Source organism: Suncus etruscus, chromosome 6 (genome assembly GCF_024139225.1).
Source record: "Suncus etruscus isolate mSunEtr1 chromosome 6, mSunEtr1.pri.cur, whole genome shotgun sequence".
NCBI lineage: Eukaryota > Metazoa > Chordata > Mammalia > Eulipotyphla > Soricidae > Suncus > Suncus etruscus.
In genome coordinates, this window is record NC_064853.1 from 31,332,424 (window position 1) to 31,346,258 (window position 13,835).

Consider the following 13,835-nt stretch of genomic DNA (forward strand, 5'->3'; position numbering starts at 1 on the left):
TCAGCCCTCCTGCCCCTTCCTCCGCCCCTTCCTCAGTGCTGCGGACAGGAGGGGGCAGCCTGGGGAAGGGCCAAGGACAGCAACTCCCCCCGCCCCCTACCAGCGAAATTGGGGGTCCTTCCGGCAGTGGGGAGCAAAGCTTCCATCCGGTCTCCTGAGAGCCCCCACACACACACCACGGAGTGGGCGGAGAGGGGTTCAGTGGAGCTGGAAACGCCAAGCAGCAGGAGGAAGGGGAGTGGGCGCACTGGAGAGAACCACGCTGCTCCCGGGGATTGTCGGGAGCAGAGGGCCGCGAGAGGGGGGCTCTGGCACCCACACAACCAGGCCTAGACTCCCCTGCCCAGCGGTGAGTGAGGGGCGGATGGGGTGGGGGCTGGACCAGCCCTGCGCTGGGGTTGGGGTGGAAGGAGGCGTGAGCACAGAGCAGGGATGGGAAGGCTGGTCTTCAGAATAAGGGGGTGCTGCTCCCCCCCCCCAGGCCGAGTAAGCTGACCGGAGGCCACACCTGTGGCTCTGAGAAGGGGGACTTGTGGCTCTAACGGGGGAGTCCAGAGGAGGGACGGAGAGAAGAGGACACACTGCATCCAGGGGTTGTTCCTGGACCCTGTGCTCCAGACCTCCACACCTCTGCCCCTGGACTCAGCTCCCCACAAATTGGGGGTGGGGGGGAGTGCTGGACTCCCAGGCTCCCCTGACAGTTGTCCTGGTTCTCAAGAAGCCTCTTGGGGCATCAGGCCTGGACACCAGGGTCAGGGGCTGACTGGAGCCTTATTGAATTCACTGGAAGCTGACAGCCCCGACATTGACTGCACTGGCTGCAGCAAGCCAAGGTCAGGTTTGAGCTCAGGAGCCAGGCCAGGTGAGTTCAGCTCCCATGGTGGAGGATGGGGCGTGGGGAGCAGGGTTGGGGGTGCACCAGGAGGTAGAGGGTGAGCGCAGAGAGCCTGAAGAGAAGATGACTGGGCTGGGAGTGGGGGAGACCCCAAGGGAGGAGAAGGGAGCAGGGCCTGCCGGGGTGGGAGTTGGAGTGTGGGGGAAGGGAAAGATGAAAGGGGAGGGAAAAGGAGTGGGAGTGGGGGGACGGAGGTAGAAGGAGAATAGTGAGGGGAAGATGGAAGGAGGGGGAAGAGAAGGCGGGACCTCAGGGTGCTCTCAGCATCCGGGAGACTGGCTGGAGTGAGCTGTCACCCCAGATGGCTGTGGATAGAGGCCAGGCTGACGTGGATTGAAGGTGAAGTAGCAATGTAGACTGGACCAAAGGAAGAAAGCTGGAAGGAGGCAATCAGGGCTAATGGAAGGTTTTCCTAGGGGGCTCAGTGAGCAGAGTAGGGAGGGAACTGGGGTGGGGAGGTGGGAGGCTTTCTGAGGAGGCTGAAGCTTGCTCTGCAGAAGACAGAGCAACAGTTGGTGGTGCCTGTTGTGAATTGCTGGAGAAGACTGAAGTCTTCTACTTAATGTGGTGGAGTCACAGAGGCTCCCCTGCTCTCTGGGTAAACATGGAGAATTCCAGGATTGTGTCAGGTCTCAGCCCTCCGGGAACCAGGGCCTTAAAGGAGCCCTCCACCCCAGATCAAGGCCCAACCTATTCCATGTTTCTCAGTCAAGATCTCTGAGCCAGTGTCCTGCCCACAGGTGACAGCAGTGGATCTCCTACATCCATGAGGGCATAGGCCAGAGGGGTCTTAGAGTGGTCAAACATTGACTGACCTTCTATGGGGCAAACCCTGGCTGTATCCCTGGGATTAGGGTCTGGTATCCGAAAGACCCTAATACAAAGCAATGATCTTTGTTTTTTTTTTTTGGGGGGGTTGAGGGGGGCCACACCCTGTGACAATCAGGGGTTATTCCTGGCTATGCGCTCAGAAATCACTCCTGGCTTGGGGGACCATATGGGATGCCAGGGATCGAACCAGGTTCATCCTGGATCTGCCACATGCATGGCAAACACCCCACCGCTGTGCTATTGCTCAAGCCCCAGCAATGAGCTTTGTAGTAAAGGATTTTATTATGCACAAATCACAAGTCAAGCAAGTGTTGAGTTCTGAAGCTGACCTGTCAGGGCATTTCCCTTTAGGGAAATGACACTGACCTTGGATAAGGGGCTTTTTTTTATGCTCTAAAACCACAACTCACAATTTCCTTATGTCCTTCACAATGATTGCTTAGATTCCTTAGAGAGTATAGTGTCCACATATCCTTGGGAACTGTCAGACCACCAGTATCCTCCTTCTTTTTGATGGATGGCACTTTGTCCAGGAAATGGTTGGGAGGTTCTAGACTTGGTTGGGAGGTAACTGTTAGGTCAGCTCACCCTGTCTGCTTGCACAGGGCCTCATTCCAGAGAGGGGAGGGTTGCAGGACTGTAGCAAATCAGCCCCTGAAGAGGTTGACTGATGGTGGGATGGAGAATGAGGCCTTTTTCTTCCAGCTCGGAGCACACGTCTGCCACCCTGTCTAGCCCACGGTTCTGAGGTGAAACGGCGGGTAAACAGCTCGCAGACAGTCAGGCTCGTGGAGATATTTGCTTTATTCGGATGGACAAAACTGAAGTCCAAAGACTCAGATTCAGTTCCAGCCAGCCAAAAGCCCCGGCCTTCCACAGACCCCTGTTTTTATACTCCAGAGTCAGGTACCACCCAATGGTGGGATCAGATACCAACCAATGGTGAAAGCAGAATCAGGTCCTACCCTAGGGTGGGGGCAGAATGCCAGGTCACACCCTAGGGTAGGGCACAATCACCAATCAGTTTAGGGTAAGTAACATAGTAATCCCCCAAAATATTTACATACACAACACAGGACATGGTAGGGAGGTGATTGAGAGGTCAGCCAGTATGTATAAAATGGCTAATATCTTTTTTTAATATATTTTTTATTTAAGTAACATGATCATAGTTGGGTTACAGTCATAAACAGAACAACCCCCTTCACCAGTGTAACGTTACCCCCTCCCCCCTACCCATCCCCTGCCTGTATTCGAGACAGGCATTCTACTACAGTTACTTGTTTTTAAGTTCAGTAAATTGTATTTTTTTTCCTTAAAGGATAAGAGTAAAAAACATAGTAAAGGTGTGATAGTAGTGGCAATCGCCGTTGTTTGCATAGACCCAGAAAAATGGGAAAAATGGAAAACAAAATTCTTGACCTGATTACAAAAGGGCCTCACCCCAGAAGTTTATTGGCATAAGACAAACTCTGGATTCCAGGCATACCAGTCTGTCCAACCCAAGTCATTCTCCGTGGTCCTGGTGAAACTTTTTCGCACTTTAGCTATTGTTGGTATCAGAAAATGGATAATATCTTTTTTTTTTTTTTTTTTTTTTTTTTGGTTTTTGGGCCACACCCAGCGGTGCTCAGGGGTTACTCCTGGCTATCTGCTCAGAAATAGCTCCTGGCAGGCATGGGGCCCATATGGGACACCGGGATTCGAACCAACCACCTTAGGTCCTGGATCGGCTGCTTGCAAGGCAAATGCCGCTGTGCTATCTCTCCGGGCCCATGGCTAATATCTTAAGATGGAGGAACTTACGCTAAGTATTGATTCAGAGTGGCATTACATCTGGCACTGCATATGGAGTGATCCCTGGGCACAGAGCCAAGAATAAGCCCTGATGGGGCCGGAGAGATAGTAGAGTGACGTTTGCCTTGCAAGCAGCCGACCGAGGACCTAAGGTGGTTGGTTGAAATCCCAGCATCCCATATGGTCCCCCGTGCCTGCCAGGAGCTATTTCTTTCTTTTCTTTTCTTTTCTTTTCTTTTCTTTTCTTTTCTTTTCTTTTTTTTTGGTTTTTGGGTCACACCTGGCAGCGCTCAGGGGTTACTCCTGGCTCCACGCTCAGAAATCGCTCCTGGCAGGCTCGGGGGATCATATGGGATGCGGGGATTCGAACCAATGACCTTCTGCATGAAAGACAAACACCTTACCTCCATGCTATCTCTCCGGTCCCCCAGGAGCTATTTCTGAGCAGATAGCCAGGAATAACCCCTGAACACCACCGGGTGTGGCCCAAAAACAAAACAAAACAAAACAAAAAAAAGAATAAGCCCTGAGCAGTGGTCCCAAGTGACACACACACACACACACACACACACACTAAAAACACGGAGCTCTGCACAGTGTTGAGCATTAGTAGCTGCTCTTGGAAAGTTTCTAGTTTAGAAACCACAGGCCAGAGTGGACAGTAGGCTTTTTCAGGAGGAAGTCTGTGCCAAAGGTTATGGGGTTATGGGGTCCCTGCCTAGGTTGCGAGGGCAGAGGACCTGGTACAGGAGGTAAGGCGCCAGCAGGAGGCACTGGGGTGGGGACAATGTTAAACCAAGCATGCTATAACTTCTGTAGCTGCTCATGGCAGCCCGTCCCCACTGGCACCCCTGCATCAGGCATGGCAGCAGAAGTTGAAGTGAGGCTGGGCATCTAGGTCAGGAGTTCAGGAAGTCAAAACCCACAAGCTCACAGACACCATTTCCCATATTACCAGGAGCAAAACCCAGTCAAGAGAACCATGGTGCCTGCCTCCAGGGACATGAAACCCACAAAAACCTCAACCACCTCCACTTACCATCCATCACCTCTCCCACATCTTCCTTTCCTCCTTCTCAAAGTACTCTGTAGCACTCCTGGCAGGGAGAAGTCTATAGAAGTCCCCCCTGTCTGTCTGTCTGTCTGTCTGTCCTGTCTGCCTGTGCCTTGTGTCTGTGTTGTGTGTCTGTCTGCTTGTGTATCTGTGTGTGTTTGTCTTTGTGTGCCTGTATCTGTATGTTTATTTGTGAATCTGTGTGTATCTGTGTGTGTCTGTGTGTGATTGATTCTTATGGCCCCGGGGAGATGTTTAGTTGGCAGAGCCAAGAACTTCCAGGGTAGCAAACAGCAGCAGTGAGTAAGAGTGATGTGGGTGGTTCCCTGGGAATGGGGTGGAATGGAGCAGGAAGGGGCAGAGCCCTGCAGGCAGGCAGGGACAGGGGCAAGGCTGACCTGAACTCCAGGAGCAGAATCCTGAAGGGGACCAGAGAGGCTCAGGAGTCCTGGTGAGACACAAGCATGCCAATGTGGGATCTATGCCCCGTGTCCTGGAGCTAGGACTTGGGTCAGAGCTAGCGCCTGCATGGCCTCAAACTCTTGGGCCTGGGGAACAGGAAGCATCTTGTAAGCACCGACATTCCAGGATAGGGCTGCCTGGGGGTGGGCAAGGCGGCTGGAAGGGGTTTCAGTTGACCCCCACCTCTGAGTGCTGGTCTCTGAGCCCAAAGTGCAGCCATGGTTGACTGGATAGAAGGGTCAAGTACATGCTTTTGAGAAGTAGCCGAGCATCAGCACCTTCCTTTCCAGGAAGTGGAAATTCAGGTGTTGCAAAAGCCACGTGGGCTTTCCAGTCTGACCCGCCTTGTCCGAACTTCCAAGAAACCCACAGATCCCTCAATCACCTCCACTTACCATTCATCACCTCTCCCATGGCTTCCTTCCCTCTTCCTCAAAGTACTCTGAGGCACCCCTGGCAGGGAGAAGTCTTCTGATGTCCTGCCTATCTCTGTGTGTGTGTGTGTGTGTGTGTGTGTGTGTGTGTGTGTGCCTTGCATCTATGTTGGTGGCACACTTTCACAACTGGGCATACCTTTCACAACTGGACACACAACACCTTCACCTCTGAGCCTGTTTCACCTCTGAACTTCCCTTCCTATAGCATGGCTTAGTGACAGCCCAACTAAAAAAGGAACGTGTTGAGCAAGAGGTATAGATACAGTGGGGATCCTCACCTCACAGTCAGTGCAAATGACTTCTTAGGAAAATGACTTAACCCTCTGTCAATGCCAAGAGCAGCATGTCACAGGGAAAAAAAGTACATTTTTCAGGGCCAGAGAGATAGTACTGCGGAGAGGGAGGACTCTTGCCTTGCATGGGTCCAACCCTCGTTAAATTCTGGGCATCCCATATGGTTCCCCAATCCTGCCAGGAGTGATTCCTGAGCACAGAACCCCTGAAAACAACTGGGCCCTGAAATAAAGAAAACAAAAATAGAACAGAAAAATGTCCCACTTTCATGAGAGTCAATGATTTCTTTTTTTTTTTTTTTTTGGTTTTTCGGGCCACACCCGTTTGATGCTCAGGGATTACTCCTGGCTAAGGCTCAGAAATTGCCCCTGGCTTGGGGGGACCATAGGGGACGCCAGGGGATTGAACCGCGGTCCTGATCCTTGCCTAGTGCTTGCAAGGCAGACATCTTACCTCTAGCGCCATCTCACCGGCCCCGAGAATCAATAATTTCTTAATAATATTTTCAGAATAGGTTCACGGTGAAGGTGGAGACATAAGTGGACACATTCAAAGACAATGACTCAGATAAACCTTCCTGATACATTCCAGCTGCCCAATAGACTGTGGGGACTCAGAGAGGGCCTCTGGCCCCCCATATTACTCAAAAGGACCAAACTAGGGGTCTCTGTCCTCTGAAGCCTGGTGGCCAGATGCTACTGGTCAACTCCTCAAATAGAAACCAGAGCCCTCTCTGGCCAAAGACAGGAAGAAAGGGTACCTGCATGTCTGCACAGCAATGCATAGAGCATTGCTGCAGGAGCAAAGGCCTGGCCTGGTTCTGGGCTGGGCTGGCCGCCTCCCTTCATGACCTTTCCCCACCCTCAGTTTCCTCCATCTGGTGGATTGAACCAGGTTATCTTCACATCGTCACATCCCAGAGGCTTGGAGTGCCAAAGTTAGGGCAAAGGACAAGGCCACACAGTTAAAATAAAGCAAAGCAAAAGCAAAGCTTTATTCTGTGAGCCAACAAGCTACAAACTGACTGGTCAGGGCTCAGGAGTCACAAACCAGATTAAATAGGGCTTGAAGCAGGAAGTCTTGACTTTTAAGTTGATTGACTGTTGTTAGAGTGTTTCATCATGTTCTTTTTTTTTTTTTTTTTTACATCGTGTTCTTTTATGGCTAAATGTCTAGGGTGATATATTGTGGTTTATAGGGTCATAGGATCTATGTCATTACTGTTGAGATAGAAACTTAGCCCTTAAATAGAAACTTCACCTTATTAGCCTTAAATGGAAAATTAACATTGGTTTGACAAAATGGAGTCTCTTCTGCTCTAGGCTTCTTCTCTTCACTAAAGAGAAGGTCAGCTCCAGCCCCACAATGCAGTCAAGAGCTCTGAGCCTTTGCTCCTTCTCAGGCAGTGAATTCAGGCATGAAAGATAAAGGGCTTAAAGAAGTTGGGAGAACTGGGCCCGGAGAGATAGCACAGCGGTGTTTGCCTTGCAAGCAGCCGATCCAGGACCAAAGGTGGTTGGTTCAAATCCCGGTGTCCCATATGGTCCCCCGTGCCTGCCAGGAGCTATTTCTGAGCAGATAGTCAGGAGTAACCCCTGAGCATCGCCAGGTGTGGCCCAAAAAACAAAAACAAAAACAAGAAGTTGGGAGAACAATGCCATCAATAGGGGTGGGGGTGGAGAGATAGTATGGAGGTAAGGCATTTGTTTGCCTTGCATGCAGAAGGACGATGGTTCGAATCCAGACATCCCCTGAGCCTGCCAGGAGTGATTTCTGAGCATAGAGCAGGAGTAATCTCAGGAGTAATCCCTGAGTGCTGCCTGGTGTGACCCAAATATATATATATATATATATATATATATATGGAGAGTCCTGCTTTCAAAAGCAAATGCCCCAACCTAGAACACAGAATAGCAGGATTCATTACTAGACAGTTTATTACTGAACCCTAATCACAGGTTGGCCAGGAAATGCAATTTTAATGTGTTCCCAAAAAGTGGATAAAATGGAAAAATGTTGTGAACAGCACCAGTGACACCCCTAACAGAGCCAGCTGAGCAGCCACAACACAACAGGAGCTGGTACTGTGACATTCTCACCAGGTGGCAGTGGTACCACTGACAAAACACTCAGATGTGCCCCTTATCCCAATGAACCAAGGTAGAGGAGTTTCTAGAAACAGTCTGGCACCCTAGCTGCACTTTGCCCTGCTTTTATCAGGGTGGAAATGTCTAGTAGTTTTACCTGCAGCAGCAGATAGAATCTTATTGGCAATTAGCACTGGGAAGGAAGCTCAGCCCTTGGGCAGAGATTTACTGCTGTTAAAATGAGGTGAGCTGAGCCAAGACTCCAGTTGCCTTCCTTGAAAGACACGAACACACACCCTAGTTTATCTGCTAATTACAGGATCTTACACAGGGCTTGAAGGAAACCTGCACCTGTAGGGCCTGGCCTGCGCTCTGCTCTGTCCACCAGACACTGGGCCAGGCTCAGCAGGACACTGAGCTGAAAATTATAGGCCCACAACTGCACTCAGTGGTCTTGTCTTCACTATCTCAACTCAATCTCTCTCTCTCTCTCTCTCTCTCTCTCACTTTCTCTCTCTCTTCTCTACTCTCCCTCCCTCTCTCATTTCTTTATCTCTCTTTTTTCTTTTCTTTTTTCTTCTTTCTTCTTTCCTTCCTTCCTTCCTTCCTTCCTTCCTTCCTTCCTTCCTTCCTTCCTTCCTTCCTTCCTTCCTTCCTTCCTTCCTTCCTTCCTTCCTTCCTTCCTTCCTTCCTTCCTTCCTTTCTTTCTTTCTTTCTTCTTTCCCACATTCAATCTTTTGCAGAAATACATGGGTGAGGAGGGGACCATGTTGTGGGAAAACAAATCTGGGCCTCCCACATGCAAAACAATGCTCAGCCCATTAAACTACATTTTACCAGTCCATGTGCCTCAGCATTCTCATCTGAAAAATAGGGATACTAACAGTAATACTTAATCTCTTGCGAAAATTCAACTAGATACTATTGCAGAGTATCAAGAAGTACAGGTTAATCTAGCATTCAAAGTGCTAATTCAAATTCTCACCTAGATTTTTTTTCCTAGCTGAAACAGGGTAATTTATTTCAGACCAACTCACTTTGGAGAGCTGAAAAGAGTGGATTAAATATGTAAGGAGATTAAGGGGAGAGGGATGGAACTCAGCAGAACACTTGCCTGGCATGTGTGAAGTCCTGAGTTCAATCCTTGGCATCGCTTCTCCCCAAAATTAACAAATATGCTTAAAGGATTGGGGGAGATCCAAAGCAATACTTATGTAAGAGGAATCAGGTTTTTGGAGAGAAGTAGTATTTCTTTCATTTCCCTCTTAAGACTTTTTCCAGGGGCCAGAGAGATAACGCAGTAGTAGGGCGTTTGCCTTGCACTGGGGCAGACCTAAGTTTGATTCTCGGTATCCCATATGGTCCCCCCGAGTCTGCCAGGAGTGATTTCTGAGCACAGCGATGGGAGTAACCCCTGAGTGCCGCCAGGTGTGGCCCCCAAAAAAATCTTTGGAAAAAAAAAAGACATTTTCCAGTTGGCAAGGGGCAACGGGCATAGTTAGGAAACTAAAACAGGAATGTAGGGCTTCAAAGAGAGGGAAGCTTGTTTCTTCAGTTTTTTTGAGGGGATTGGATTGTTTTATTTTATTTTTATTTATTTATTTATTTATTTTTGGTTTTTGAGTCACACCCGGCAGCGCTCAGGTTACTCCTGGCTCTGTGCTCAGAAATTGCTCCTGGCAGGCATGGGGGGCGGGCAGAGAAGGGAGGAGATCATATGGGATGCTGGGATTCAAACCGGGGTCTGTCCTGTGTTGGCCGCATGCAAGGCAAATGCCCTACAGCTATGCTATTGCTCTGGCCCCTTCTCCAGTTTGTTTTTTTTTTTTTTTGCTTCCCCCTTCTCCAGTTTTTTAATACTCAACTATCAACAAAATTTAACTCTGTATCTCACAGTAATTTAATTAAAATATCTTTTTTAAGGGCCAGAGAGATAGCACAGCAGTGGGGTGTTTGCCTTGCCCGCAGCCAATCCAGAATGGATGATGGTTCAAATCCCAGCATCCCATATGGTCCCCGTGCCTACCTGGAGTGGTTTCTGAGGACAGAGCCAGGAGTAACACCTGAGCACCACTGAGTGTGACCCAAAAACAAAACAAAAAAGAACTTTAAGTTGTTGATGGTTGAATTTCACTCATACAATGTTCCAACACCTATCCCTTCACCAGTGTTCATTTCCCACCATCAGTTTCCCCAGTTTCCTTCTCAACACCGCCCCAACCTGCCTCTCTGGCAGACACTTTTCTTCTCTCTTTGTCTGTCTCTGTCTCTGTCTGTCTCTGTCTCTGTCTCTGTCTGTCTCTCTCTGTCTGTCTGTCTGTCTGTCTGTCTGTCTCTCTCTCTCTCTCTTTCCTGCCTCTCTTCTTTCTTTTAGGAACCTTGGTTTGCTATACTGTTGTTGAAGGATTATCATGCATATTATCCCTTTACATCCTTTTAGTTCTCAGCTCATGTCCAGAGTGATCATTTCCAACCATCATTGTATTGTGGTTCCTTCTTTGCCCTAACTGTACTCCCTCATTTTTATTGTCTTTGGGTATTATTCTCATACTGTGTTGGGTATTTTTTATATATATCTCACAAATGAGTATGATCATGTCTGTCCCTTTCCCTCTCCCTCTGACTCATTTCACTCAGCATGATACCCTCCATATCCATCCATGTATAAGTAAATTTCATGACTTCATCTTTTCTAACAGCCGTGTAGTATTCCATTGTGTAGATGTGCCAGTGTTTCTTTATTTCCTCATCTGTTCTCAGACATTTGATTTGTTTCCACTTTGTGAATCCACTAAACCTTTTTGCCTTTTGTTGTTGTTTGTTCGTTTTGTTTTGGGGCCACAACTGGCAGCACTCAGGGGTTACTCCTGATTCTGTGCTCAAAAGTTACTCCTGACAGTCTCGGAGGACTGTATAGGATACTGAGGATTGAACCTGGGTTGGCCACATGCAAGGCAAACACCCTACCTGCTGAGCTATCATTCCAGCCCCAAATCCACTAAACCTTTTTGGAGTGTTCTTCCTCTAAACAAGAAGGGACATGGGGCTGGAGCTATAGCACAACAGTAGGGTGTTCGTTGTGCATGCTTCTGACCTGGGAAGGAGCCAGGTTCAATCCCCGGCATCCCATATGGTCCCCTGAGCCTGTCAGGAATGATTTCTGAGCACAGAGCCAGGAGAAACCCCTGAGCACCTCCGGGTGTGTCCCCCATAAAAAAAAAGAAGGGGGCCCAGAGAGATAGCACAGTGGTGCTTGCCTTGCAAGCAGCCGATCCAGAACCTAAGGTAGTTGGTTCGAATCCCGGTGTCCCATATGGTCCCCCGTGCCTGCCAGGAGCTATTTCTGAGCAGACAGCCAGGAGTAACACCTGAGCACTGCCGGGTGTGGCCCCCCCCCCAAAAAAAAAAAAAGAAGAAGAAGAAGAAGGGACAGGGTCCAGGCCTCTCTCCCACTTGGAGAACTAGGAACTCTCTAAATTCCTCCCCTACTACTGCTCTCTGAAAGGACTTCAAATAACGATGAAGATCATTTCATTGGCATCCAGACACACATTACAGCCATTTTCTCCATTTTACAAGCCCAAGAAGGCTTCCTGGAGGAGAGGGGCTACAGGCTGAGAGGAAGTGGGGAAGGACATGGCAAAATCAATCCCTGATCTGATCAGGAACTTGGGGATCTGGGTGGGAACCAGGGTAGCTGGTTCCCTATTGGAAAAGCGAGACTGGCCAAGACCAGCCTGGGGGACACTGAAGATATGGGTGGGACTGGGGCCCACTCACCTCTTCCACTCTTCTGTGCTCACAGGAAACCTGGGCAAGGGGGATGCGCTGGGCCGGCGGCAGGAGCAAGCGGGGTGACCAGCGTTGGTGGCCAAATCATGGAGGCCCTGGAGAAGCCCGGAGTCCCCGCGGCTAAGGCGTCCTGCCTGACTCCGCGGGTTCTGTGCTGCGCCTTCGGCCTGTGCGTGCTGGTGGCGGGCGTGAACCTGACTCTGGCGGGCACCTTCTGGCCTTTCCTGCCCGGGCTCAGTGCGTCGCTCGTCGTGGGGCCATCGATGGTGATGGTGTCCCTGGGCTTCCTCACCGGCTGGTGCCTGTGTAACCAAAACTCTGCGGCCCGACGCAGGGCAGCGGCTGAAGCGGACCAGGGCGGCAGCTCAGGGCCAGTGGCGCTGGAGCTGGAGAGCCCCGAACGCACAGCCACAGCGCAGGACACCATGGCCCTGCAGCTCAGCCCCGCCTCCAGCCCCAGCCCCTTCATCCTGGACGTCCCAGCGCCTGCTCAGGGCTTTGCTCCAAGCGCCCCAGGGCCCCCACTCCATCTGCCCCAGGAACAGAGAACCCCCTAGACTCAGCAATCCCAGCTGCCACTACTCCGGACACTCCCACTACCTGGAGTCTGGGGGACAAAGGTGGTGGAGGAGAAAAGAAGGACTAGTAGTAGGACCCCTCCTAGGTTGCCTCTGGGGAATATTGGTAGGTGGGTGAGGTGACAGTACAGAAGTTCACCCTACCTTTACTTCAAACCTGATGAAATTGGGCCCTGAAGTTGCAGCCCAAGCGCCTCACCTTTATGGGGCTCTGAAAACCCTCAGTCTTAAGTCCAGCGAGGCTGCACTCCCAGAATGGGAGGAAAGGCAGGGTGAAAAAAAAAGGCACTACAAATCCCAGGAAAGATCATCAGTTCACCAGTTCTTCTTCTGTCCTCCACACCGCCCCCAACCCCTTCTACATCCCATGGTGACCTTTAGAAAGTGTGAACAGTGGAACTGAAGTGGGACCCCTGGAGGGGTGAGTGCTGGCAAGGGGGCTTCTCCAGCCCTGATGTCTCTCTGCTGTGACCCTCTTCGTATACCCCGTTGTGCTCTTCAATAAAGTGAAGTCTCTGCAGTGGTGTTGGGGGCTCAATATTCTCCTTCTGGAAGCACCAACTTGTGGCCCAGTGGATCATGCTAGATGAGACCTTTGACAGAGGTGGGGGTGCCTGTGGGTTGGACTGGGAGGGGGGGCACTGGAATGCTCCCTTCATGTCTTCCTTTGTGTCTGCCTTCATGCCTGATGTGGAAGTGAGGAGAAGGAAGGTGAGGGGATGCTCTCCAGGCCCATGTGAAGCCTGGACCATTCTTTCTACTGGACTGGCCCGACTGGTGGAGCCTGAACTCTACCTGGGTCTGGCCAAGTAGGCCAGGCAGTTGCCTTGCAAGGAGAATCAAGACTGGGTCCCTTTTCTGATCCATGTGGTGTAAATGCATGTACCTGCATGTATGCATGTTTGTGCATCCATTTTATATGTGTATACATGTGTATTAATGTGTGTGTACATGTGTATGTGAGAAAGGCAGCTCCTTTTCCCAGCTCCCTCTTCTGGGTTATAGGTCTGCAGCTTCAGATCACCTGCTAACCTGGCTGAGGAGGAGGTGAGCAGGGGCATGACCACCCTCTCCTCAGGAGACACCCCCAAATTGTAGCAGTGGAGAGTGAGGCCCAGCCCAGCTCCTGCTCCTCTACAATAAGTTCACCAGCTTCTCCTCCTTCTTCCCCCAGAGGGATATTAAGCTCCAGCCCTGGAATCCTGGTCCTGAGGGAGGATCTTAGAACTGAACCATGGCATGTGGGAGTGGGGCCACACTGGCCTCACCATTGCAGCCCAGCTGAAGAGAACCCCATGCCTAACCCTGCTTCAATAAAGCATTTCTGGGCACTGTAAAGTGTGGAGAAGAGCCCCAAGGCCTCAGCAGCTCCCCTCAGGCTCTTGTAGGGCCTGAGGGATGATCTGGGGCCCTGGAATCCACAGAGGGATGTTATTTGGGTGAAGATCTACATCTGTCCTGACAGCAAAGGGTCCCTTTGTAAGAGGGGACTCATGTTAAGACACTGCAAAAGGGTCCTGGTGCTCTCCTCTCCAGACCTTCTGGAATGAAGGGTGCTTCCCAGGACATAGAGATGCCCACTTCCAGAGGAGCTGCATAAGAATTAGG

General features: G+C 50.5%; 1 protein-coding gene across 2 annotated transcripts; it reads left to right on the top strand.

Moving 5' to 3' along the window:
• TMEM275 (transmembrane protein 275) lies at positions 1 to 12,735 on the top strand. 2 transcript variants are annotated; one of them, XM_049775093.1, is made up of 2 exons: positions 1 to 349; positions 11,663 to 12,735. In XM_049775093.1, exon 2 carries the CDS (start codon positions 11,736 to 11,738, stop codon positions 12,204 to 12,206), a length of 471 nt encoding a protein of 156 aa, XP_049631050.1. In that variant the 5' UTR covers positions 1 to 349; positions 11,663 to 11,735; the 3' UTR covers positions 12,207 to 12,735. The 2 variants fall into 2 exon arrangements, with proteins under 2 accessions (XP_049631050.1, XP_049631049.1); XM_049775092.1 differs by lacking the exon at positions 1 to 349 and adding an exon at positions 386 to 862.
• The last annotated feature ends 1,100 nt before the right edge of the window (positions 12,736 to 13,835 follow it).

Bases quoted from the DNA above. Each gene is read 5' to 3' on its own strand.
- TMEM275 (XM_049775093.1), top strand. From the start codon at position 11,736: ATGGAGGCCCTGGAGAAGCCCGGAGTCCCCGCGGCTAAGGCGTCCTGC.